General features: G+C 38.7%; 1 protein-coding gene and 1 long non-coding RNA gene across 5 annotated transcripts in view; both read right to left on the minus strand.

Moving 5' to 3' along the window:
* Positions 1-10,444: 10,444 nt before the first annotated feature.
* Positions 10,445-13,175, minus strand: LOC112587829. The gene is made up of 2 exons (XR_003112315.3): positions 12,520-13,175; positions 10,445-12,220 (listed from the first exon to the last, which is right to left on the minus strand). It is a non-coding gene; the product is annotated as an uncharacterized LOC112587829 (long non-coding RNA).
* Positions 13,176-13,708: 533 nt separating this feature from the next.
* RFX7 (regulatory factor X7) overlaps positions 13,709-24,925 on the minus strand; it is a 144,539-nt gene continuing 133,322 nt past the window's right edge. For all 4 annotated transcript variants that reach the window (XM_025295635.3, XM_025295634.3, XM_025295633.3 and 1 more), the window contains exons 8-10: positions 24,619-24,826; positions 21,342-21,637; positions 13,709-19,879 (exon numbers count right to left, since the gene is read on the minus strand). In XM_025295635.3, coding sequence (XP_025151420.3) covers positions 16,601-19,879; positions 21,342-21,637; positions 24,619-24,826 — 3,783 coding nt within the window. In that variant the 3' untranslated portion in view covers positions 13,709-16,600. The remainder of the gene's footprint in view (positions 19,880-21,341; positions 21,638-24,618; positions 24,827-24,925) is intronic.

Genomic DNA, 24,925 nt, shown 5'->3' on the forward strand with positions numbered 1-24,925 from the left:
TCATAAAAATAGAAATGAAATTATAAAAATGTTATATTCTTATTTAAATTCAGTAGATTTGAGGATGTTACCAATTACAGACTCACATGATAAAACAGTTTAACCAAAGATTCATTTAACACAAATATTTGGAGTCCTACCAGAAAGACCATAAGGCTATTGTCAAATCAGTTAAATTTCTGTTATAAGCAGTAAGAGTGACTATCTGCTGTGGTTGGCAAAGAAATTAATATATTTCAAAAGCAAATACATCTTAGTCAAAAGCAAATACATCTTAGCAAATACATTCCAAATCCTGAAAGATGATGCTGTGAAAGTGCTGCACTCAATATGCCAGCACATTTGGAAAACTCAGCAGTGGCCACAGGACTGGAAAAGGTCAGTTTTCATTCCAACCCCAAAGAAAGGCAATGCCAAAGAATGCTCAAACTACTGCACAATTGCACTCATCTCACACACTAGGAAAGTCATGCTCAAAATTCTCCAAGCCAGGCTTCAGCAATATGTGAACCGTGAACTTCCTGATGTTCAAGCTGGTTTTAGAAAAGGCAGAGGAAACAGATCAAATTGCAAACATCCGCTGGATCATAGAAACAGCAAGAGAATTCCAGAAAAAAATCTATTTCTGCATTATTGACTATGTCAAAGCCTTTGACTGTGTGGATCACAATAAACTGTGAAAAATTCTGAAAGAGTTGGGAATACCAGACCACCTGATCTGCCTCTTGAGAAACTTGTATGCAGGTCAGGAAGCAACAGTTAGAACTGGACATGGAACAACAGACTGGTTCCAAATAGGAAAAGGAGTTCGTCAAGGCTGTATATTGTCATCCTGTTTATTTAACTTCTATGCAGAGTACATCATGAGAAACGCTGGGCTGGAAGAAACACAAGCTGGAATCAAGATTGCCGGGAGAAATATCAGTCACCTCAGATATGCAGATGACACCATCCTTATGGAAGAAAGTGAAGAGGAACTCAAAAGCCTCTTTATGAAAGTGAAAGTGAAGAGTGAAACAGTTGGCTTAAAGCTCAACATTCAGAAAACGAAGATCATGGCATCCGGTCCAACCACTTCATGGGAAATAGATGGGGAAACAGTGGAAACAGTGTCAGACTTTATTTTTCTGGGCTCCAAAATCACTGCAGATGGTGACTGCAGCCATGAAATTAAAAGACGCTTACTCCTTGGAGGAAAGTTATGACCAACCTAGATAGCATATTCAAAAGCAGAGACATTACTTTGCCAACAAAGGTCCGTCTAGTCAAGGCTATGGTTTTTCCTGTGGTCATGTGTGGATGTGAGAGTTGGACTGTGAAGAAGGCTGAGCGCCGAAGAATTGATGCTTTTGAACTGTGGTGTTGGAGAAGACTCTTGAGAGTCCCTTGGACTGCAAGGAGATCTAACCAGTCCATTCTGAAGGAGATTAGTCCTGGGATTTCTTTGGAAGGAATGATGCTAAAGCGAAACTCCAGTACTTTGGCCATCTCATGCAAAGAGTTGACTCACTGGAAAAGACCCTGATGCTGGGAGGGATTGGGGGCAGGAGGAGAAGGGGACGACAGAGGATGAGATGGCTGGATGGCATCACTGACTCGATGGACGTGAGTCTCAGTGAACTCCGGGAGTTGATGATGGACAGGGAGGCCTGGCGTGCTGCGATTCATGGGGTCGCAAAGAGTCTGACACGACTGAGTGACTGATCTGATCTGATCTGAAAGACCTCAAAGCAGGCATCTTGGCTATAGACACTTTGGATCTACTATCTGGTACTTCAACTAAAACAATATCCAATGTCTTTAAATCAGCAAGAAATATTAGATAATAAAATTTCCATTTGTTTGCTATTATATAAAGGATGATGGCTTCTTTGTTGTTGTTGTTCAGTTGCTCAGTCATGTCTGACTCTTGGCGACCCCATGGACTGTAGCACACCAGGCTTCCCTGTCCTTCACCATCTCCCAGAGTTTGCTCAAACTCATATTCATTGAGTCGGTGATGCCATTCAACCATATCATCCTCTCTTGTCCCCTTCTCCTCCTGCCTTCAATGTTTCTGAGCATCAGGGTCTTTTCTAATGAGTCAGCTCTTCACATCAGGCAGCCAAAGTATGGGAGCTTTAACTTCAGTCCTTCCAATGAATATTCCGGGTTGATTTCCTTTAGGATTGACTGGTTTGATCTCCTTGTTGTCTAAGGAGCTCTCAAGAGTCTTCTGCAATGCCACAGTTCAAAACCATCAATTCTTCAGTGCTCAGCTTTCTTTATGGTCCAACTCTCATATCCATACATAACTACTGGAAAAACATAGCTTTCACTAGACAGATGGTTTCTTAGCTTACTAATACTTTGTGCCTTGTTGAGAAACTCAATCTGAAAATCACTAGTGTCCATTCAGTTAGGCAACAAGGATTGATCCCTTGGTATAGACAGGTCACTGGACTCCATGCTTTGAGACATACAGTGAAAGGGTCATTCAGGGAGCTTCCAATTTAGTGGGGGTAGAAGGAAATGGCAACCCACTCCAGTGTTCTTGCCTGGAGAATCCCAGGGATGGGGGAGCCTGGTGGGCTGCTGTCTCTGGGGTTGCACAGAGTTGGACATGACTGACGCGACTTAGCAGCAGCAGCATGGATACATATGGACTTCTCAGGTGGCTCAGTGGTAGAGAATCTGCCTGCCCACGCAAGACATGCAGCTATGGGTTTGATCCCTGGCTCAGGAAGATCACCTAGGGGAGGAAATGACAACCCACTCCAGTATTCTTGCTGGAAAATTCCATGGACAGAGGAGCCTGGTGGGCTACAGTCCATGGGGTTGCAAAGAGTCGGACGTGAATGAGCACACATGCATACATGGATACACACACATTTGCCCACACAAGGTAGAATACTGTCACAGAGGATGAATCCAGGCCAGAGTCTTCTTATTTTAAAGGCATGTGTGCAAAGTCTTCCCCTATGAAGGCAGTTGCAAAGGATTTTGAAGTAAAGTATGACTCAGTTAAAAAAAAATATAGAAAACAGCCTACGCAAGACTAAGGGGTATAAGAGTGCGCTCAACTCAGGAAACAGCACATGGTTCTGTTTGGCTACATGCATTTTGGAAGATGAAGCTCAAAAAGTTGTGGGAACAGCAGTGGGCATGTGACTGTGTTTTGCCTGCTTTGATTCCCCTGCTTTGATTCCCTTGGGAATCTACGTCAGACCTCTTTTAAGCTCATGAGATTTGAAGGAGCTGATTGTGCAATGCCATGAATGCCATCCAAAAGAGCCTGGGCTTTGAGTTCTATATTTTAAAGTTTCTGTTTAATACAAGAGAATCATGAAAAAAATATTTAAATGGAAAAATGTTCAAACATATACAGAAGTTAAAAAAAAACAAACAAAATGATGAATCTCTATAAACTTCACACCCAGACTGAACATTTATAGGCAAACCTGTTTTATTGTACTTTGCTTTATAGCACTTTGAAGATAATGCATGTATTTTTTCACCAATTGTAGGTTTGTGGCAAGCCTGAGTTAGGCAAGCCTATCAATGCCATTTTCCCAAAAGCATTATTTCTAAATTAAGGTAGGTATAATTTTTTTTGCACACTTGATAGACTACAAGTCTATTTTTTTGCATACTTAATAGACTACAAGTATAGTGTAAACATAACTTTTATATGTACTGGAAAACCAAAAAATTCACAATATTCTCTTTATTGCAATATTCACTTGATTGTGGTGGTCTGAAACGAAACCTGCAATATTTCCAAGGTGTGCCTGTGTTATGATTTTATTCTTCCTCTATCCTACTCTCTGTCTTTTGCCAAAGTATTTCAAAGGAAATCCTGGATATCCTGTGTTTTTACTTCTATGTATTTTAGCATGCATCTCTAAAAAGTATGAGGATTGTCTTACAAACAAAATGCTATTATCACACCTAATGATTACTTGGGATTGACTAATCCCCAATCCTTATTAAAATCTCCACTGTACATTTAAAATGGATAACCAACAAAGACCTACTGTACAGTACAGGGAACTCTGCTCCATATCTGAATAACCTAAAATGGGAAAAGAATTTGAAAAAGAATAGATACATGTATAACTGAATCACTTTGCTGTGTACCTGATACCAACACCTTGTTAATCAATGTACCCAATAAAAAAAAGTTAAAAATAAAATCTCCCTGATTATCTAAAACATTTCTTTGTAAGCTGACTTGTTTAAATCATGTTCTAAACAAGATCCACAGATGGAATGTGGTTTTAATAGCTTTTAATTTTATTTAATCTACAGTAGCCCTCTTCACCCCACCTTTTTTCTTTATGCTGTTGTTTTATTGAGGAAACCATGCAAGTCATTCCTTAGAATCCTCCTGATTCTGGATTGGTCTGGTTGCTTTCCTGGGGTGTCCTCTATCTGCTGTATTTATGAACAGAAATACCCCAATGTCTTGCTTGCCCACACTTATTAATAGCAATGCAAAGACTAATCGGTTGGTTCAGATGGTTAGTCTGATTCTTCCACTATAAAACTTCCTATTCATCTACTACATACTGGTTTCATCCACTGATGATCTATGCCTGAATCTCCTATTTCATTAGGGGTTGCAAAGCAGTGATTTTCATTTTATCACTCCTTCCACATTTATAATTTGAAATTTTTTACTAAGGTAAAAATTTCCTTATGTCCCTGGGCAATTTGGTTATCATAAATAACAGCTGACATAGGGAAGGCAAATTTTCTTATAATTGTCAATTTTCAACCTAGTATTTAAAAAATAACTTTAAAAAGTACAAAATAGATATAGAAAGCCACATAAAATAAATAATACCTTCATAAAGTATTATAAGCAATAATTTGTAACCACTACCTATGTGAGGAAACCATCCATTTATATTTTCACTTATTCTCATTTTTATGATAATCATTTCCTTGCTTGTCTTTATTTTTATCACCCAATTGTGTATCCCTAAATACTATAGATGGAGAAGGCAATGGCACCCCACTCCAGTACTCTTGCCTGGAAAATCCCACGGACAGAGGAGCCTGGTAGGCTGCAGTCCATGGGGTCACTGGGAGTCGGACACGACTGAGGAACTTCACTTTCACTTTTCACTTTCATGCATTGGGGAAGGAAATGGCAACCCACTCCAGTGTTCTTGCCTGGAGAATCCCAGGGACGGGGGAGCCTGGTGGGCTGCAGTCTATGGGGTCGCACAGAGTCGGACACGACTGAAGCGACTTAGCAGCAGCAGCAAACACTATAGATAACTGTCTTCTATTTTTAAAATTTACTCTGAACTTAAAAAAAAAATCTTTTAATCTATAGTCTCTTTTAATCCATTGTGGTTTCCACCCACCCCCCCTTTAAAGTTATTTGTTAAAGAAACTCAACTGTTTCATCTGTAGAGTGTCCCAGACTCTGGATTTCAATGATTGTATTCCCATGATGCAGTGTTTCATGATCCATGTATTTCCTGTAAATTGGTGATTGGGTACAGAGACTTAGAGAAAATTGGATTAATTATTGAGAATTAGATTTCAGTTAAATTTTTGGAGGCAAGGCTACTTAATTGTGGTTGCTGCTGCTGCTAAGTCACTTCAGTCGTGTCCAACTCTGTGTGACCCCATAGACAGCAGCCCACCAGGCTCCCTCATCCCTGAGATTCTCCAGGCAAGAACACTGGAGTGGGCTGCCATTTCGTTCTCCAGTGCATGAAAGTGAAAAGTGAAAGTGAAGTCGCTCAGTGTGTCCGACCCTTAGCAACCCCAGTGGACTGCAGCCCACCAACCAGGCTCCTCCGCCCATGGGAGTTTCCAGGCAAGAGTACCTTGTGATACTAGTAGCTGTCAATGCCCACTGTAGAGATCCATTCAATTCATTAGGGACTGCAAAATGATATTCCAATTTTATCGCTTTCATTTATTATCTAGAATATTTCGCTATAGAGTAGCTCCCTCTCATTATTATTTGATTATCCAGGCTCTTGAGAGTCCCTTGGACTGCAAGGAGATCAAACCAGTTGATCCTAAAGGAAATCAATCCTGAATATTCATTGGAAGGACTGATGCTGAAACTGAAGCTCCAATACTTTGGCCTCCTGAAGCAAAGCGTCGACTCATTGGAAAAGACCCTGATGACAGGAAAGATTGAAGGCAGGAGGAGAAGCGGATGACAGAGGATGAGATGGTTGAATGGCATCACTGACTCAATGGACATGAGTTTGAGCAAGCTTCGGGAGATGGTGAAGGATAGGGAAATCTGGCGTGCTGTAGACCATGGGGTCAGAGTCAGATACAACTGAGCGACTGAACAAAAGAGCTCACACAGGAAAGACAAGTTGCTTGCCTATCACCCTCAAAAGGTGACCAATTAGTTTTTTAGGATCATTAAAACTCACGGATTTAAACATTTTAAGTGTGTCAATTCACTGAAATTACTATCCTTATTGAGCTGAAATTGTTCCATCTTTGGCAGTGATGGCTTCTTTAATTTGGCTCTGTGTCCTGTTCACATGACCTCAGCAGCATTTGGTAATTTCCTTGCTCTCATATGGCAAGATATTCCATGAGTTCACACTGGTATTTCCAACGCAAAGTCAGGACTGCATTGTTTCTACTTAACATCTTTTTATCTTACCTTGGTATAGCCTTTCTTCTGAGAATTCAAGTTCGTAGAGACTAGAGAATGACAGAATATCGCACAACTACAGTTTTCACGGTCATGTATTATACCCACAACAGTCTCAGCAAAATCACCCATTCTACTCCCACCAGTATTACTGAAACAGCTTAAAAATTGTTTATACGCATTCTCTCCATTTTCTATTGACATTTTCAGAGTGTATAGGCAGTACATAGTATATGCTTTCTTCTTTAACCCTCTTTTACAAGTAAATAGGTATTTAATGCTCACCACCAGTCCTTAGGTTGACATCTCTAGTCCTTTAGATTTCTTACAAAAAAGTGCAAGGAAACAATATTGAATGCCTGTGCCCCCACAATGTTTCTGAAAGAGGATGACCTCAAATGTAGTAAGGGTAATTTGGCATAGTTTTAATTTATATTTCTCTGAGTATGAATCAGTTTGAGAATTTTTTTTTTTTTTTTTTTTTTTTTAGTGTAAGGACCGTTCTTCTTTCTGTGAGCTGTCTAGTCATATCTCTTGTCCACTTTTCTATGCGGTTGTTGGCTTTCCTTCTTCCCCCATTTTTAGTTATTTCCATATTGGGGTCATTACTCCTTTGTATGTGGTATGGGTTATAAATATCTCTTCCTACTTTGTCATTTATTGTTTGACTTTACTTACAGGGATTTAGGAAATTCCTATGTGCATGTGATTGTGTCCAACTCCTTGCGACCCCATGGACAGTAGCCCATCAGTCTCCTTTGTCCATGGGATTATCCCAGCAAGATACTGGAGTGGTTTACCATTTCCTCCTCCAGATGATCTTCTTGTTTCCTGCGGCTTCTGCACTGGCAGGTGAATTCTTTACCACTGTACCAGCTGGGAAACCCATATATATATCCAATCAGTCAAGATTGAATATATCTTGAATATATTGAATTGAATGAATATATTGAAGATTGAATATATCTAGTAGGGTCAACCCCTCAAACATTGCTTCTTTAAAGATTTCAGGGGGGTATAATTACTTACACTCTTATTTTAAGTATATATTCAAAGTATCTAGCTCTAGAAAAAGGAGATTGACACTTTTGTTGGGATCATGTTAAGTTTATTAATTATCTTCATGATGTTGAGTTTTTCCATCTAAGAACATGGTTTTCTCTTTTCATTTGCTGTAGTCTATCTTGCGTCTTTCAGTGAAAGTGTTTTCAAAATTTTCTCTATATAAATTTTGCATGCTTCCCATTAGGTTCTTGACTGGATATTTTACCTTTTATGCTGCTAGCATAAAAAAGTTTTTCTCTTGCATTTTATCTTCTAGCTGGTTACTGTTTATATACATGAAGAATATTGATTTCTGAATATCAAGGGCTTAGTTAAGAATTTCAAAGGTGACACAGTACAGAAATTATTAGAGAAGTAAGACATAATTAAGTATTTCAAGTGAGAAATGAATCCATGTACCACAGCAGGATCAGGAGCGAAAGAACAAGGAGATAGGAACCTCAAAGGTACAGAACTTGGAAACTAATTTGAAAGCGGACATGAAATTTCAACTGGGTGACTGCAATGACGGTAATGTTGTTAACACGCTAGGAGGAAAGGGTTGGGGAAAAGAGAGCGAATTTCAATTTTGGGAGTTGAATTTTAAGACTGGAAGTCAGGGAGAGGTTAAATCTGAAAATTTTAAATTGGAAGCTATCTGGAAAGGCTGTAGGAAGGTTTGAAATGACAAGAAAAGTCAATCATAGAATGGGGAAGGATTTCTATTCCTAACCAGAGGAAGCTGATTCTTGATAGAGATGGGTAGCTGGGGGTTCTGGGTAGGAAGTGAGTAAGAATTTTAATCATAGAAACCAAAGAACAGTGCTGCAGGATTTACCAATTATGAAATCACTAGTAATTTTTCAGACAGCCATTTCAGAACTGTTGTGAGGGTAATGTAAAATTACGAAAGATTAAGTAAAGAGATTATATTGACTAGGGGTGAATTTGTGTAAGACATTTAATTTCAAACATGTGAAATCTAAGGTATAGTGATTTAAAGTAGGTATCAATTAAACATGCTCCAGTGACAATAACTTGGTTTAAATTAATGGTTATTTCTTATAACACATAACCTAATTCAAAGTTCAGCCCTTTGTCTGGATATACATTCTTACTTTACCTCCTGACAGATGTGATGTGTGTGTGCTTAAGTAAAACATAGCATTTTAGTGCTAAAAAGGACAAGAACTTTCCCCACTCCTAGGTAAACGTCTATTCTTTTATGTAGGAATTTATAGCAATCATGAGCTTGTATTTAGTGTTTACAAGACATTATTGTATCTCACTGAACTTCACAAAGGATTCTGGGAAGTAACCAGGATGAGGCTCCTTATTCTTCATCAAGTGCAAAGAGGGTAAAGAACGACAGGACCAGATCTCAAGCTCAGTGTTCATGACTTCTAGCATGTAGGTGTATGAGTCAAGGCCAAGTGTAGGAAATGTTTATTCTAGGTATTTTAAGCAGAAAACTAGTTAATGCAGGGAATTTGATGCTTCTATGTAAATGAAGAAACAAGCTTTAGATTGTGTCTCCAGAAATGACTCTCAGAACAACATGGTAGAGTGGACCACTGGGGAAACAAGTTCGTACCTGCAATCACTGGAGATCAGGAAGCCAGACCAGGAAGTTGCTGATACTGACACTGTTACCATCATTGCCCCCACTTGACTACATCTTGATGTTCACAGAACTTGTGACTTGGCCCTGGAGCATGATACCTAAAAATTCTAGATATCTAAGAATCTCAAGAAAGGACTCTAGAACACTGCTGTTAAAAGTTTGTTACTACAAGCTTGCTTGCAAGAAAACCACCAAAAATGGGTAGGAGGATTGCTTCTGTTTCATTTTTATCCTCCTAATCTTGCAAGCCTGCCTCTAATAGAAGGAATGCAATTCAAGTCCAGAACCCAAGCTGTGAGGAAGCCTAGAAAATGTTTTGGGGTTTTCTAGGATCTGCATAAGAGGAAGAGGTTGGAACAGACATTTAGCAAGCTGTTCCACAGTACTCGACAGGGAAAAACTTTTGTCTTCATTCAAGTTGTTGGCAAAAACAGCAAACAGGCCAGAGCCACGTGGCACACCACTAGAAAATGCACTCAGATGGACATCATCACTAGTATTCATATAACTTGCTAGGGTTATGGTTATAATTGGCAGAGCTGAGACTTAAACCTAGGTCTAACACTAATAACTAGAAAACTATAGTGACTTTCAGTTCAACCCATTCATTTTCTTTAGTTGTTTAAACAGCTTAGAATCCATCTAATTTATTCTTTTTTGTAGTTATGAAACAATATTCAAATCTGTGCTAAACCAGGCTATTCTAAGTCTCTGCTGAATTACCATTTCCAGTGAAAAGGAGATGCAAGGGGAACCCAGTCTACAGGGGAACCCAAGATGGTGTAGTGATCTCCATGCTAATCTAACATTCCCCACTGCTGCTCATTAAAATCCTCTAGTGGCTTCGTTGGTTAGAATTTGCATTTACATTGTGTCACAGAAAACTCAGAAAGACTGAAACCAGAAAGAAACTTCTCCCTCACATAAAACACACCCAGAGCCAACAGTCAGAATTAGTAGAGCGGCTTCCTAAGTCATCAGGGACTCAGGCTCTTTCTATCTTGTTGCTCCATCATCCTCCACACGTGGCTTCATTGCAGAGCTACTGGAGTTCTATCTACTGGAGTCATCCTATCTACACTCCAGCCAGCTGAGAGGAAGGAGGGCAGGAACACTTCAAAGAAACACGCAAACCTTTTGATGCTATCTTTTTGGCTGAGTACTTGGTAAGTGGCTCCACTTAGCTATGAGGGAAGCTGGTAAATGTCTTTTGTGCAGATGGCTAAGAGAATGTGCTAGTGGCAAAGAGCGGTCTCTGCTACAGTGACTGCATCCTGCAATCCTGTTCATTGTGCATCTCTTCCTCATCATACTGTAAAATTTCAAAATGGCAGACATTTTCTCTAACTCCCGGCACAGACACTGACATATTTTAGGCAATTTATCATTTGTTCAACAAAACATTTTTTGTCTAGTTTTTATTTCCTAGTGACATTTAAAAGGTGATTTTAAAGTAGATATGATTAGGTATACCTGGTAAGACATGCTTGAAAGGCTATGTTCAAAATAAAATTTTCTATTTAAATCTTACTTCCCCCTTGATTTCCAATACATGAGGGCATATATTTCCAAGGATAGAGAGAAGGGAAAGGAATTTGTTTAGAGGAAAGTCACAAAATACAGCAAAATCCCAAAATAAAAATGCAAAGGAAGTATAAAAAATATAAGGATAAGTTACACAGAAAGAAAATTCCCACAAAAATCAACCTTAATTTTAAGCCAGAAAGAACATTTCAAAGAAGCCAGCAAATCAAACTAATACAGCAGGTAATTTGAAGAAGTATCTTTAGATACAGTGTCATAGTTAAGAACTAGGCTTTGGAACCAAGTTAATTACAGCTTTTCCTATTATTAGCTATTACTCCTACCAGTTGATCTCTGAGCTAAAATTTTCACTTGAAAAACAATATTCTTTCAGAATTGTTACAGTGAGAAAACCAAAATATACATGCAGTATTTAGCACAGGGTTTAGTGCAAGAGAATATTCTATATATGGTAGTAATACCATCCTCATGATGTATTTCATTTACAAAATTATTTTCCTTTCTCTCCCAAATCAAGTACTTCTTAGACATAAAATCTAGAAAATCATAGTCTTTTTGTTTTTCCCTTTCTAAACCTATGCGCAGATTAGAGATCCAGGGATGGTCATACACATATTTTTTAAAAATTTCAGATTATATACTATTGATAAATTATCCCATCCACAAAATCTGTAATTCTAATTGTTTAAAATTCATTTATAGCAATGTTTGTCAAAATAAATCTCTACAGTCTTAACAAAAATCAAAAATTTTGGTCTTCTATGACAGTAGCAGGTACTGAGGCAATTTGCATTTATGATATTCAATAATATCTGATTTTTCTCTAGAGGGGGAAGGCAAACCACAGGTTATCATTTTGCCTTAGTTAACAGGAAGAACCTTCTTTTGCCCAGTTCTTGGATCCTCAGTGTGAATTCTCCCCGTTTTCCTTCCAGATAGTATGTCACATATACTTCTATTTGGCACTTCTCAAAGAACACACAATTAGTTCTTCATAAGACTGTGAGCTTCTCTCAAGAGTGGGCACTAAATCTTAAGTCCCTTGTATCTTCTCTAGGTTATGGGACTTATTTTAGGTAGATGATCACATGCTCCTGAAAATGGGCCCCCTCCCATAGCTATAAAAAATGAATCAGGAATCTTAGCTAGTCAGTTTTAGGGTAGGTCTCTGACCTTGTTTTTTCTAATAAGACTAAGTTGGGGATAGAGTGGGAGGGAGTAATGGGAGAGCCTGGGAAATATTTTTTTTTTTTCTCTCTGATAAAAGGCTGAGAGCTGCCCTTACCACCTTGTTTGGGATGTATGAAGGTAAAATATTTGGAGCTGTGGCAGCCATCTTGTGACCATGAGGCAACAGACACAGAACAGCAACGTTGAAGCTGATAGAACACAGAAGAAAAACAAGTCACTGAATGAACCTTCAGTACCTCCTATCACCAAAATTCTTATTAAGCTAAGATAAATGTCTTTATGGCTTAATCCACTGTTGGGTTTTCTCTAGTTGTAGCCAAAAGCACCTCAAGTACTACACAACACTTTTCCTCCAGAATGCCTTCCTTGTTTATTGTATCCACTGGTTCCTGTTTTGTTTGCCTATTCTTGATCATATAAAAATTACACCCCCCCCCTTTATTACTGAGAATCCTACTTAACTATACAGAGAGTACATTACTTTTACCTTGAGTGACTGCTGACTGTCTTCCTTAGAATTTTTCATTTTCTTCAAGTACTTTAGAATTTTTGTTTGCAGGCTCCTCTTATGAGTCTTCCTGCTCTTCTCTTCCTCCCTTCCCAATCTCCACTCTCTTCTTGCCTTTTATGATTGCTTCTACCACCTGTCCACACTCAGGGCTCTGGTCCTGTGGTAAGAGTGGGGCTACTGAAAACCTACATAGATCTGTTTCACAAAGGAGGAGGCTCTGGCTCAGGCAAGACCTGGCTATAATCAATATAAGTTACAGTCCTAGGCACTGGTTGTTGCTGCATCTTAGTATCAAAAGTGAGGAACGTTCAAGTCAGACTGTGGCTTCTTACTCTTTAAGATTTGAAATTTCTGGGTGGTCTTTCTTGCTTCCAGACCTAGAACTCAAGTTCTGGCTTACAAGTTCAGTGCACTTATCACTTTGTATTTCTGGTTCACCAAAATGCCTATAATGCTTTTGGACATAGATGTGCTTTAAAATCTTCCCAATTTTCTATGATTTTTCAATTCTGCTACTGCTGCTGCTAAGTTGCTTCAGTCCTGTCCAACTCTGTGCGACCCCATAGACAGCAGTCCACCAGGCTCTGCCACCCCTGGGATTCTCCAGGCAAGAACACTGGAGTGGGTTGCCATTTCCTTCTCCATTGTGTGAAAGTGAAAAGTCAAAGTGAAGTCGCTCAGTCGTGGCCGACTCGTAGCGACCCCATGGACTGCAGCCTACCAGGCTCCTCCATCCATGGGATTTTCTAGGCAAGAGTACTGGAGTGGCTTGCCATTGCCTTCTCCGATTTTTCAATTCAAAGATCCCCAAATACCCATATCTGGGTACACCACGGACTAACATTTTAAAGCAAAATTTTATGTCAATGAACAAAAGGAAAGATTTGTTGTTGTTGTTACAACATAAAACTCTATATCATTCATCAGTTAAAAAAAAATAATTAAGTGAACAGCAGAGTTTGGATGAACAAGCTAAGATCCATATAGCCTTCTGGATTAATGACAGAGACTAGATTTAGCAGCACTGCTCCTCCTTATGTTGATTTTTTTCCCCCATTTCCTCAACTTTCAGGAGATCAAAGGAAGAAGTGCTTCAGGTCTGTTTACAAAATGACATGCGCTCTACATAAAATAGATCCCATAAATCACTTTAAAATCCAGTCAGTTTAATATAAAATGTTTTTAATTGTTTTTGAAAACATTTAAAAAACAATTTTTGAGCACTTTCAATAAAAAAAGAGAACTGAAATGCTACTGCAATATTCAACTACTGTAGTTTCAGCAGGTACAACAGACAACAAAACACTGGGGAAATCTTGACTTTTTGCACTAAATGAAAACATGAAACAGGGCTTGTTTTTGTCATTTATGGTGTAGTAAAGCACATTATAGTACAAGACTCTTATATGAACCTCTGATGCACTGCACAAAAAAACACTTTCCTTCTTTTCAGTTCAAAAGTCAGTGCTTATTGCAATTATATGCAAAATTATTTACTTCATGAAGTCTTATCATGATAAACAGTATGCAAAATGTTTAAAACATCAAAACAATGAAAATAATCTGAGAAAAGAACATATTCAACAATAACTAAGCAGAATTAGTAAACATAAAAAAGTAAATAACTTGTGAATAACTATGTCTGTCTGGTTAACACTGAACCAGTTTCAATACAGCCAAGAAAAAAAAAAGTGGTTACAGGAATACCTAGTACTGTACAAGATAAGTCAATAACACTCATGCACATTTTGTGATCATGTATTAACATGGTGAAGCAAACTAAACTTAATTCTTCCTGCTGTAATATTCTCATGTAAGAGAATAAGAAATAGAAATATCTCATTGAGATTAATGCACATTGCTACATAAGACAATTTTATCTGTCACTTTGATGACATTTTGTCTTTTCATAATGAAACACATTTAAAAAGTTTAATCTGTGGACTGTATTGGTTGCATTTATCCTAAGAGATGTGCCTACCACAGGTTCAACAAATTTAGTGCAATATATGAATCCCAGAAAGTTTGCTGAACGAATTCAACCAAATTTAAAGTGTTTGCTGCAATACTATACAGGGGTTAAAAATCCTCCAGTCTTTATATTTTTATCAAAAAAGATTCCCATTATTTTTTATATTAGTAGGAAGCTAATAATGTAAACAAGGGATTAGAATGGCCTCAAAATCTCCTTTTCAGAGTATCTCATATAGAAAGGCTCCCATCATTTGTTAAGAGAAATCACACAGTTTCCTTTGGGTATTGCATACTTTGGTGTGCAGTAGTGCTGTGTCTCAATGTACAGTGAAGAAATAACTAGCATCAAGGAAAAAATATCTAACAGATCATTAAATCAAGATAACAGCAAACACACAAATGTCAGTAACTAGGACATATCAATATATAAACCTCTGAGCCAACCCTAGCACCATTTATTTATCAAAATGTTAATATCCTACCTTGCAAATTTACTGAACAATGAAACTGTATTAAACTCATCACATTTGTTAAATATTCATTGATTGTAGTCTTCTGATTGGCTTACTAATTAAGGTAAAGGAAAGCTTAGTTAGGTTCAAGGTAGCAGACAATGGTTTAAGAATAACTTTATAAATTTAATGGCAAATTTTTAAGTCTATTTGAAACTAATCTTGAAACTCAGTTAAATGGAGCTGTCAACTAGTGAGAAGACTTGTGTCAGCATGAAATTCATAAATAGTTATTCACAAAACAAAATGGGAGCTGTAAGAGAGAAACATTCTAAAACAAATCCTGAGTGCTTCTTTTTGCAATTGTGGTTATCACAATAAATAAATTAAGCATGTTATAAAATGCTCCTCTTCTTCAAGTACTATTAGATATCCCCTTTGTTTTATCAGAGATAAAGATTTGTGACTTCGGACCTCGGGTGATGAAATGTTGTCTTTTCAGTTTTTTATGTTATTTCTCTCCTGCTTGCTTGTGTTTCAAAGGGATCCCATGATCAAACTGCATTTCTATGTTCAGGAGGAGTGAAGGAGCCAGTCGCTAAATTGAGGACTTAAGAATACTATAAATAAAAACCTTCAAAATAAATCTTAAATAGAATTTAATATGTGCATACAGACATATTGTGATGAAACTAAGAAAACTGCTTTTTAGTTTCCTTCTAAATTTCCCTATCTCAACTAACCAGATAATAAAACATAAGATATTCTTCTAACATGCTTGCATTTGTTCTATTAAATTACAACATTTCGCATTACTTACTTGCTTTGTTTACATACGTGTGTGTGTATGTGTGCACACGCCTGCATGTGTGCACGTCTCTGTGGTAGCTCCATATTAAAACTAACATTTTAAAAGAAGACTAACACAAGGTCACAAATAAAAATGGCTACTAGTTTTTCCTTTTAATAATTTTAGTGCAGCTTTTGCTTTCCTTATATTAATATTTCATTTTCCATTATTTCCTCCTATTTAAGCCCTTCGTTGCAGGTGCAAATGGTACTGAAGTCCCAGAAAGTCCTACAGAGATTTTATTTTTTCATTCTACAGTAGCTCTATGCTTCAAGCCTAAATACTTATAATAACCTGAATATTATCCCTGTTTCAAGGAAGACCTTCTTGTCTACAGTTCACTTTAGCTATGATTTCATACTTAAAAAGATAATGCCAACAACAACAAAATATCCTATATCTAAAATCAATGGTTTCCTCTAAAATCTGTGCAGATCAACCAATGAAATAAAATGAACTTATACAAAATAAAGATCTAGACTGCTCTTGTAAAAGCTGGTTATTCTTTTGTTTACTAGCAAACAATGTGATTAAATGGGGGAACATTACAAAATTTAAAACCTAATATTTGTTTTTCTACAGCCTACTCTTTTCAGAAACTTGGTAAGAACTGAGGCAAGTCTAACCATTTCCTACTGAAGAAGAAACCACTTCGGCAGCAAACTCTTTTTAAAATGTCACAATTAATAGTAAGTGTTTCTGCTGCGGGAGGCACTTCCATTAAGACAAATACAATACATATGTCTTTAGTTACAGTGTGCTACATGTTATAAAACACAATTTAACCCAACATTTCAACAGTAGGATGGTCCTTGCTTTCTATCCATTCAAAACCTGATGAAGTCATAGAGCTCATGGAGTCACTGCAAATTTGTTGAAACAAGGGGTCATTCTTTAATTCTTCCAGTGTAGGTTCATCATCTTGTCCCTGCTGACGACCTGGATCAAACAGTAGATTTGGGTCTAGAGTGTTCAAATCATTGATGCTGCCTGAGAGCTCAGAAGACAACCTGATGTCGCTAGAGAAGTCAGACGCAGGATTAGTGAGGTCAGATGCTACCTGACCTACTAGCTGCTGGCTGGTCTGCAAGCTGTCTCCACTCAACAGGTCTTTAACAGTGCTGCTGAAATCTAACTGTTGCTCTCCAATTTCTGATTGTGCTTGATTATCCCCAGGAGAAAAACTGATCTGATCGGTGCTATTACTTTTGGTGAGGTAAGATGGTGCTTGGAATTCATAAATAGAAGTGCTGGAATCAATCATATTCTGCGGATTGGCACTCGGAAAGACAGTGGACGTTTCCAAAATCTGAGTGAGATTCATCCGGGCGGTGTAATTGGAGGGCAGATTGTTCATGCCCAAACCTCTCACAGCATCATCATTGTCAGAATCAAGTTTACTCAACAAAACATTGGTTATTTTCTTACTGTTCGTTTGCTTTTGAAGAGCATTTGGGAAGGCTGTTTGCATCATGACTGTCAATGGAACTGATTGACTTCTTTGAGCTATGTTGTTGGCACATGCATCTGTGTGGACATTTGTGAAAACATGAACTTCGGGGGTTACTGGACTTCCAAAGGGGGTCACATTGGATCGGGGGATATTAGATACTGGGTAGAGGGTGCTTCCACTAAGATTACGCTGGCGATGAACAGCAGGGCTCACACTCCGGCACCTGAAGTTGCTGCTGGCAGATGAATTAGTTCCTTTATTATCAAGAGGGGCAGGGACCGCAAAACCCTCCTGTTTATTGGTGTTATTTACAGTGGCACCTTGATGCTGCACAGGAGAGACAGGAGTCAAACGACAAAAATGACTGTCATGATGTCTGGATTGAGACTGATAAGACTGCCCAGGCACGGCGAAAGCGTGAGGTTTCCTGAAACGGTCTTCCACTAGTTCCTGATAGCTTGGGAGAATGCCATGGCCAGAAACAGATGAATTACCAACCCCACTATACCCATTATTCATCCATTCAAGCTTGGTTTTGTCAGGGTGTGTGGCCATGGGTCTTTGCATTGGTTTCACAGGACTACTTGAGACAATGCTGGCATCATGATACGCCATACTGGAGCTTATTGGGGTAAATGCAAAAGGATTCCTGCATTCTACGGGGCTGGGAGGGACACTACTGCTGCAGTTAGAGTGTGGCGTACCGATGGGTGTATGTCGGCTACTTCCCAAAGCACTATCCACAGGTGTTGTCTGGGCCAGCCTGGAGCAAGGGCTCTCCCGTGACAGACTCTGCGACCCAGCAATCATTTCAGATGTGGGGGTCGGGGTTGGGGTGGGAGTGGGAGTGGGTGTTGGGGTGGGGGTGGGGGTGTGGATTGGAGTGCCATTGCTATGAATTGGATGATAGAAGTGGGTGCTGGAGGCGTGAGATGACATTGGAGCTCCTGGAGTCACAGACTGACTCTGCAGGGTCATTCCCAAACAGTTACCATAAGAATGAGAGTTGTTCATTGACATCTGCTGCTCCATGAGCACCAGCTCTTCTACAATACTATCCTGTGTAAGCTCATCATCAAAAGGAAAGTAGCTTTCATTTGTTTGGGAAACAGAAGGCTCAAATTCCTTCAGTTCGGACTGTAGAGGTAACTGATCTGAAGACTGTGCTTGTATTTGATTCAAAGAAGATTCTTGGATCTGGCCATGCAGCTGCTGGGAATATGTGTCCTGTGGCATTCCTTCTAATTCCCAAACAGACTTCTCTAAGTCATTGATATCCGAGTGCTCGGGAATTGTCATAACACTGATATCTTGCTGTTGTTCACAGCCGGCGGATACAAATTCAGAATCCTTAGTGACCTGTTGCCACTCATTTGGATTAAAGCTGCCATCTGATTTTGAATCATGGTCCAAGAGAAAGACGCTGCCTTCCAGCTTTACTTTGCTATCTGGAGATGATGATGGTGTGGTTTGCTGTTCTAACGCTGAATCGCTGGTAACAAGAGCAGAGGAATCCAAGGGCTGACTTGCCACCATGTGTGAGTTGACATGTGTTGAGACCTTGCTGGAAATTTGAGCACCTGCTGCTGAGCTCTCTGTTTTCCCTGAATGTGGAACCTTTGGGTCCTTCTTAACACTGCCTGGTTTCTGACCTTCTGGGATAACTGCAGATACCTGTTCCACAATTGGTTTCTTTATAGGAGGCACCTGGGACTCTTGCATTGCAGAAGAGAGCCGCTTTCTTGGACTTTTAGTGCACACTTTAGGGTCTTTATTTATTGAGTCACCATTAGATGGTGAGCTGGTGCTGGTGAAAGTGAAGTTCTGAGTGGCAACGGAGAGAGTGACAGTGCTCTGATTATTGCCTGTTGAAGTGCCTGGCAGAATTTCATTACAGCGGTTTTTACATTTGGTCCTCTGGTCACAGACCTTAGTTGCTTTTATTTCAACGACACCTTCGTTGGAAGGTTTCTGTACTGCTCCATCTATATTACTTTTCTGTCCCGAGAGGGCACCAGGTGCTGTTTTGGGCACGTCGGTCCCGTCAGAGTTCTCTTGGCACTGTATCGGAGGCTCATCTGATGATGTCTCAGGCTCCATTTTAACTTCCACGGCAGAGGGTCCCCCGGTGCTGCTGGTCTTGGATCCAGGAGACTGAAGTGAAACAACAGAACCATTCTTGATCTGTGGGATGGTCCGTGCTTCTTCTGTTGTTCCTGTAGCACTGTTTGCTGAGGCAGAATGTTTCAGAGGGGTACTGCTGCTGCTGGGTGTGAGGGATATCGCTGTCATTTTCACCACATTTAGAGAACTCATGTGTGAGGTGGGCACAACGGCGGTCTTGATGGGACTACTAGTGAAGAGGACCGTAGTCGGAGAGCGGATGGTGAGTGCACTGGTGCTGGCTGGCTTGGGTAAGATCTGAGGGTAGCGGTGCCGGGCAGAACGATCCCCGCCGGGACTGGCCGGGACGTTCTGAGGAGTCTTTGGTGTCTGTTTCACAGACTGCATGTGCTGAGTGACCACCTGTACATTGAGGGGAAGAACTTTGCCATCAGAAGAACTCATTGGACTTGGTGAAGTTACCAACTGCCTGGTCCGTTGGACCTGTTAAAAGATGGAAAACAAAAATACCAGATTTATCAAGTCCAGAGTATAAACAGCAATTCATATAATTCATTAGTATTGAGGCATTTTATACATGTAATGCTAAAAAAAAAACAAAAAACAAAAAAACCAGTTCCTATGTTAGACAAGAATTCTTTTAGACCAGATAAATAAACACTATAATACATGCAACACAGTGTAATATAGTTACCAAATACAATGATATGTAAGAAGAATATTAAGATGTCAGTAAAAAACTTCACATTGCTAAAACAATGATTTTTTTAAGGAGGTTATAGGGAGCAGAGATAAAATCTGAAGAACTATCACAACTATTTAATATAGAGGTAACTAACTGGAATTTGTGCCAAGATGACTCACTCACAGGGGAGACTGTCTTATACGTGGACTGACCTTGGACATTACTAACAAACCACTGTGGATAAGGTCTCAGATAAAACTACCGCCTTCCCCAGTTCGCTGTATAATGATCAGTGCAAGAGAATGGTTCCCAGGTACTCCATGCTTTAATGACAGGATGATGACGATGATAATGATAAAAACAAGAAAAAAATAAGATACAATATCTTTCTAATAGTATCACAAATAACAACCTAAAACACCATCTTGCTTTAGTATGATACTCTCTCATATTAAAAGCCAGTTCGTCATAACCTTGTTATGTTGTGACATAACAAGCTGTGTGGGACAGGCAAGGAGTATACCAAGACTTCAATTTGTTGATAAGGAGAGAGACTCAGAGTAACTAAGAGACTTGCCCGAGGTCCCGTGTTCAGCAAGCCAGAGACGGGACTATGTTAATGTTTTACCGATACACATTATAATTTTGTTCCATCTGAATGATAAAAAGAAAAAAAAAATTAAACCAAAAAAAAGGCCTGCATTTGTGTCATCTTTGCTGACTAGAGATGAAACAACTCTGAAAATGACTCATCTCCTATGTAAAGCTCTGACTGGTTATACGCAAACTTATGTGTCTTGTAATTTCACTTCTGTTCTGTTTATAGCTTATTTTGTAGATAACAACGTATATCCTGAATAAAAGACAACTGACTGAAGTGAAATCTTTGTGTGGTCACAAACTCAGTTTATATCTGAATTTATACCTCTGCTTATGGAGGAGCCTGGTGGGCTGCAGTCCATGGGGTCGCTAAGAGTTGGACAAGACTGAGTGACTTCACTGTCACTTTTCTCTTTCATGCACTGGAGAAGGAAATGGCAACCCACTCCAGTGCTCTTGCCTGGAGAATCCCAGGGACGGGGGAGCCTGGTGGGCTGCCGTCTCTGGGGTCGTACAGAGTCGGACACGACTGAAATGACTTAGCAGCAGCAGCAGCAGCAGCAGCATACCTCTGCTTGCTGCCTTCTCCTGTGCTACTTTTAATTAAACAATGGACTTCCCACCATCCCAGTCATGCCAAATGCTGTTTAATGATATTACCGGAATGGGACTAGGGACAGCTGCCACGACGATACCGATAGGTTGAGGAGAGAGGATTGCAGGGTTCCCATTAGAGAGATTAGTCACTCCATTGCTTGCTGAGCCTTCTGATTTTTTTGCTGAGGATTCTCCTGGCAAAGGGGATTGTAGTTTCTGTTCTTGCTGCTTTTTCTGGATTTTACGTTGCAATTGCTGTTTAGCATCAATAGGAGATGGCAGAGTCTTCACTTGAGGCTGAAAGGAATTACTTTCAGCTGTAGGTATAAAAGCAGAAGGCTGGGTAATTCCTTTAATTCCTGAAAATAAACAGAAAGGAGAGCATAAATACTCTTTAGAGAAGGCAGTTACAATTCAATTTCTTTGATTATGTAGCCATCTACTGGACAAAGCAACAAACCCAGGACATTTTAACTCACATTACACTTACAGTTTATAAATATTTGCCAATATAGTTTTAATTGAACCTTAAAATATGGCTCAACTTGGTAGTTAAACCAGCAATAACAGATGAAGATTTTGAAAAGAATAGTAGCTATATCACTAACGTGCAGAACTTAAGACAAGTCAGTGCCAAGCTAACATGTTTTAGATTTTATCAGTAGATGTCAGAAAATCTCCTTCCTCTCTTCTCTAATTAAGAAATTCATGTATTTTTATGATTTTAATATTCAGCCCACAAGGGGCACTCAATACATATTTGCAGAAACTATCTATATTTTAGGAAAGAATGCATGGGGAAAACAAGTCTTTAATTCCACAAGAATTTCATAAAAATAGGTACTACAGTTTTAACTGATACAACTATATCAGTATGACTTAGGAGAAATTAAGCAGAATTTCTTAGTAAGAGTGAAGTTAATAAAGTCTAAAAAAAGTGTCTCCGAGGAAACTTTTTCAAGCAGTAGTAAGATGAAACACTGAGAAAAAGGAATGATAAAATAAACACGGGATAAATTTTAATTTAAGAAAAACTGGTTATGTAATAAAATTAATTTTTCAAAAGCTCATTTCACATCTAGGGAGTGGCATTAAGATCAACAGAAAGGGAGCAGAGTCAGTAAGAAGAATGGAGAGAGGCCAGGGGAGGACACCCCATCCTGAGGGCATGCCCTGCCCTTCCCTTCCCCAGACGGTTCTGCTTTTCATCTTGAGAACAGCAACAGCCTGGTGAGTGGGAGACGAGAAGAAGAGAAAGTACCTGTAAACTCTCACCCACACACTCATTCCTCAACAATCTCTCATTTTCTGACCTTCCCTTTAATCACCTAAGTACTATTTTTTCCCCTCAAATCCAACTCAAATCGCACTGCTCCCATGCAACCCGTAGCCTCGGCTCCGGCTACTCAGCACCTGCACCCCAAGAGCCTCTGCCAACCGCCCAAAGCTCTCTGATGCCTCCTGCCAGGGTTTCTGGACAGGAACGGGTTCCAAGCAGCTGACTTAGAAAAGGACATCTGTAATACAACCTGTTCTTAATATGGAGACTATAAAAAAAATATTCATCTTCAAAGGATGAAGATTATTCACTACAAAAGGTATTTTTAAAAGTGGCAGTGGCTGAGAACAAAATTGCAGGATATTCTAAAATACTGAATAATGAATAATGACACAGTTGTTAAAAGAACAGCCTCTCAAGCTACTTTCAAAAAGTTACAAATGTCTATTTATATATTGTATAATATATATTATCTATTTATACAAATGTTTATTTATATGATTGTCAGTATTTTCATTTATAGAATATACCTTTTTTCACACTTATGCCTTAAAAATCCATTAATTCAACATTCTTTTTTCAGTCAGCCTATGTGAATACTGTGGGAAATAAGATAGATGTTTCTTTGATATGATACCTATGATATCATAGATATCATGATATCTAGATACTTATGGTATCTCTTAAATCTTCAACGTGTTCCTCTTCTGGGTGTCAGTAGGGGTAGGAGAAAGGGAACACTGAAATTTGAAGGGCCCATATCATTTTTTGAACCTGTTTTGCCAAAAGCTAGAACAGTCTTATGTAAAGGAGTAACCTTGGTTTTGGAGACAGACAAATCAGGATTCAAATTCTGGCTCCACAATTCATCTGACTATGGACAAATTACTTAACTTCCCTTAGTCTTACTTTTTTTCTGATCTTTAAAATGGGAATAAATATCATGTCTCTTACAGGATTGCCATGGGAATAAATGAGGTAACAGATGTGAACTAACTAGCTACATCAGGCTGCCCATGCACTTCAGCCCCTGTGTAACTGTAAATGTATGGATTTGAGTCATCCAGTTTCTATTGAGATAGGAAAAATTATGATGAGGCTCTTGTAAAAGGCTATTTTGATCATATTGATGGTCCTCAAATGACAAAAAAAAGAGAGAACAGAACAATCTCACACACATACCACAAATGCCTAAAGCTTCTTAAACATAGAGGAAAAGGATTACTTATTAAAATAATGAAGTTAAGATAAAAAAGTAAAGTTATTCAAGAGTGTAATTATAGTCCTCACTGTGAGAAATCTACCATTTCACATTAATAAATTTTTTTAAAGAAGTTATAATTTCCTAGAGTAATAACAAAATTTATTCACTCTTTCTTAGGTTATTAAAAGTATGACTGAAATAAGACATTTAAAAAATTTCATGAAAACAGGTACTTTATGCAGCTATTAACTTACAAGGGAGTCATTATTCTAATGATACTGACAGTCCTCAAACTGTCAATTCTAGAGTTCCTATCTGAATAAAAATAGCTATTTGAATGCATATTTAAAAAGTCACTCGTTATTTCATAGTAATGCTTCATTCACATGGTTTACTTTTTGTGAGACTAGGTACCTTTCACATTGTCCAAAGATCATTTCATTTATAAGTATTAGTTTTGGGGACAGGAGTCTCAGCAAGTAATTTAAAAACTTAACTTTACTATTTACTTGTAATATTTATTAATTTAGAAACACATATATACCTAAAAGTGCACATATATTCTTTAAACTTTAAAATAGCAATGGAAAAATTAATGAAATACCAACTGGCAAATCATAACGGTTTCATATTTAAGCAGATTAACATACAAAGCTGTAACTTAAATTTTATCATGAAAAACTATCATTATCATTTTTGTTAGCTCAATAAGCCCATCTGAATTTAGTATTAAACGAAGAGTGAACATATACAAATACTAAAAAGAGAAAGAAGTTTTATGGCTAAACTCTTTTTTTTACCACCAACTCTAGATGTAGTAACACCCTGTCAGTTTCAGCTGGTTAATAATTTTGTACCTGGTGGTGCTGCTGCCATTACAGTGAGCGCTGCCATCGACTTGGTGCCTATATAGTGACTTTTTACAAGGAAGCGGGCTAATTCCAAGACTGTGTCAAATGGCTGGCTTAACACCTTCTGGGCCCACTCACACACAAGACGGCAGGCAGAAGAGATAACTTCTTCATCAATGTTCTGAAGTTGCCCAGAAGGTTCAGCGCCTTCCAACTAAACAGAAGAAAAAGGGGGGTGGGGGGGGGGTAGACTTTTAAAAAGAAAGTTCAGAGAAATTAAATTGAAGTACACTCAAGATACATAGGAAGTGAG

Source organism: Bubalus bubalis, chromosome 11 (assembly GCF_019923935.1).
Source record: "Bubalus bubalis isolate 160015118507 breed Murrah chromosome 11, NDDB_SH_1, whole genome shotgun sequence".
Classification (NCBI taxonomy): domain Eukaryota; kingdom Metazoa; phylum Chordata; class Mammalia; order Artiodactyla; family Bovidae; genus Bubalus; species Bubalus bubalis.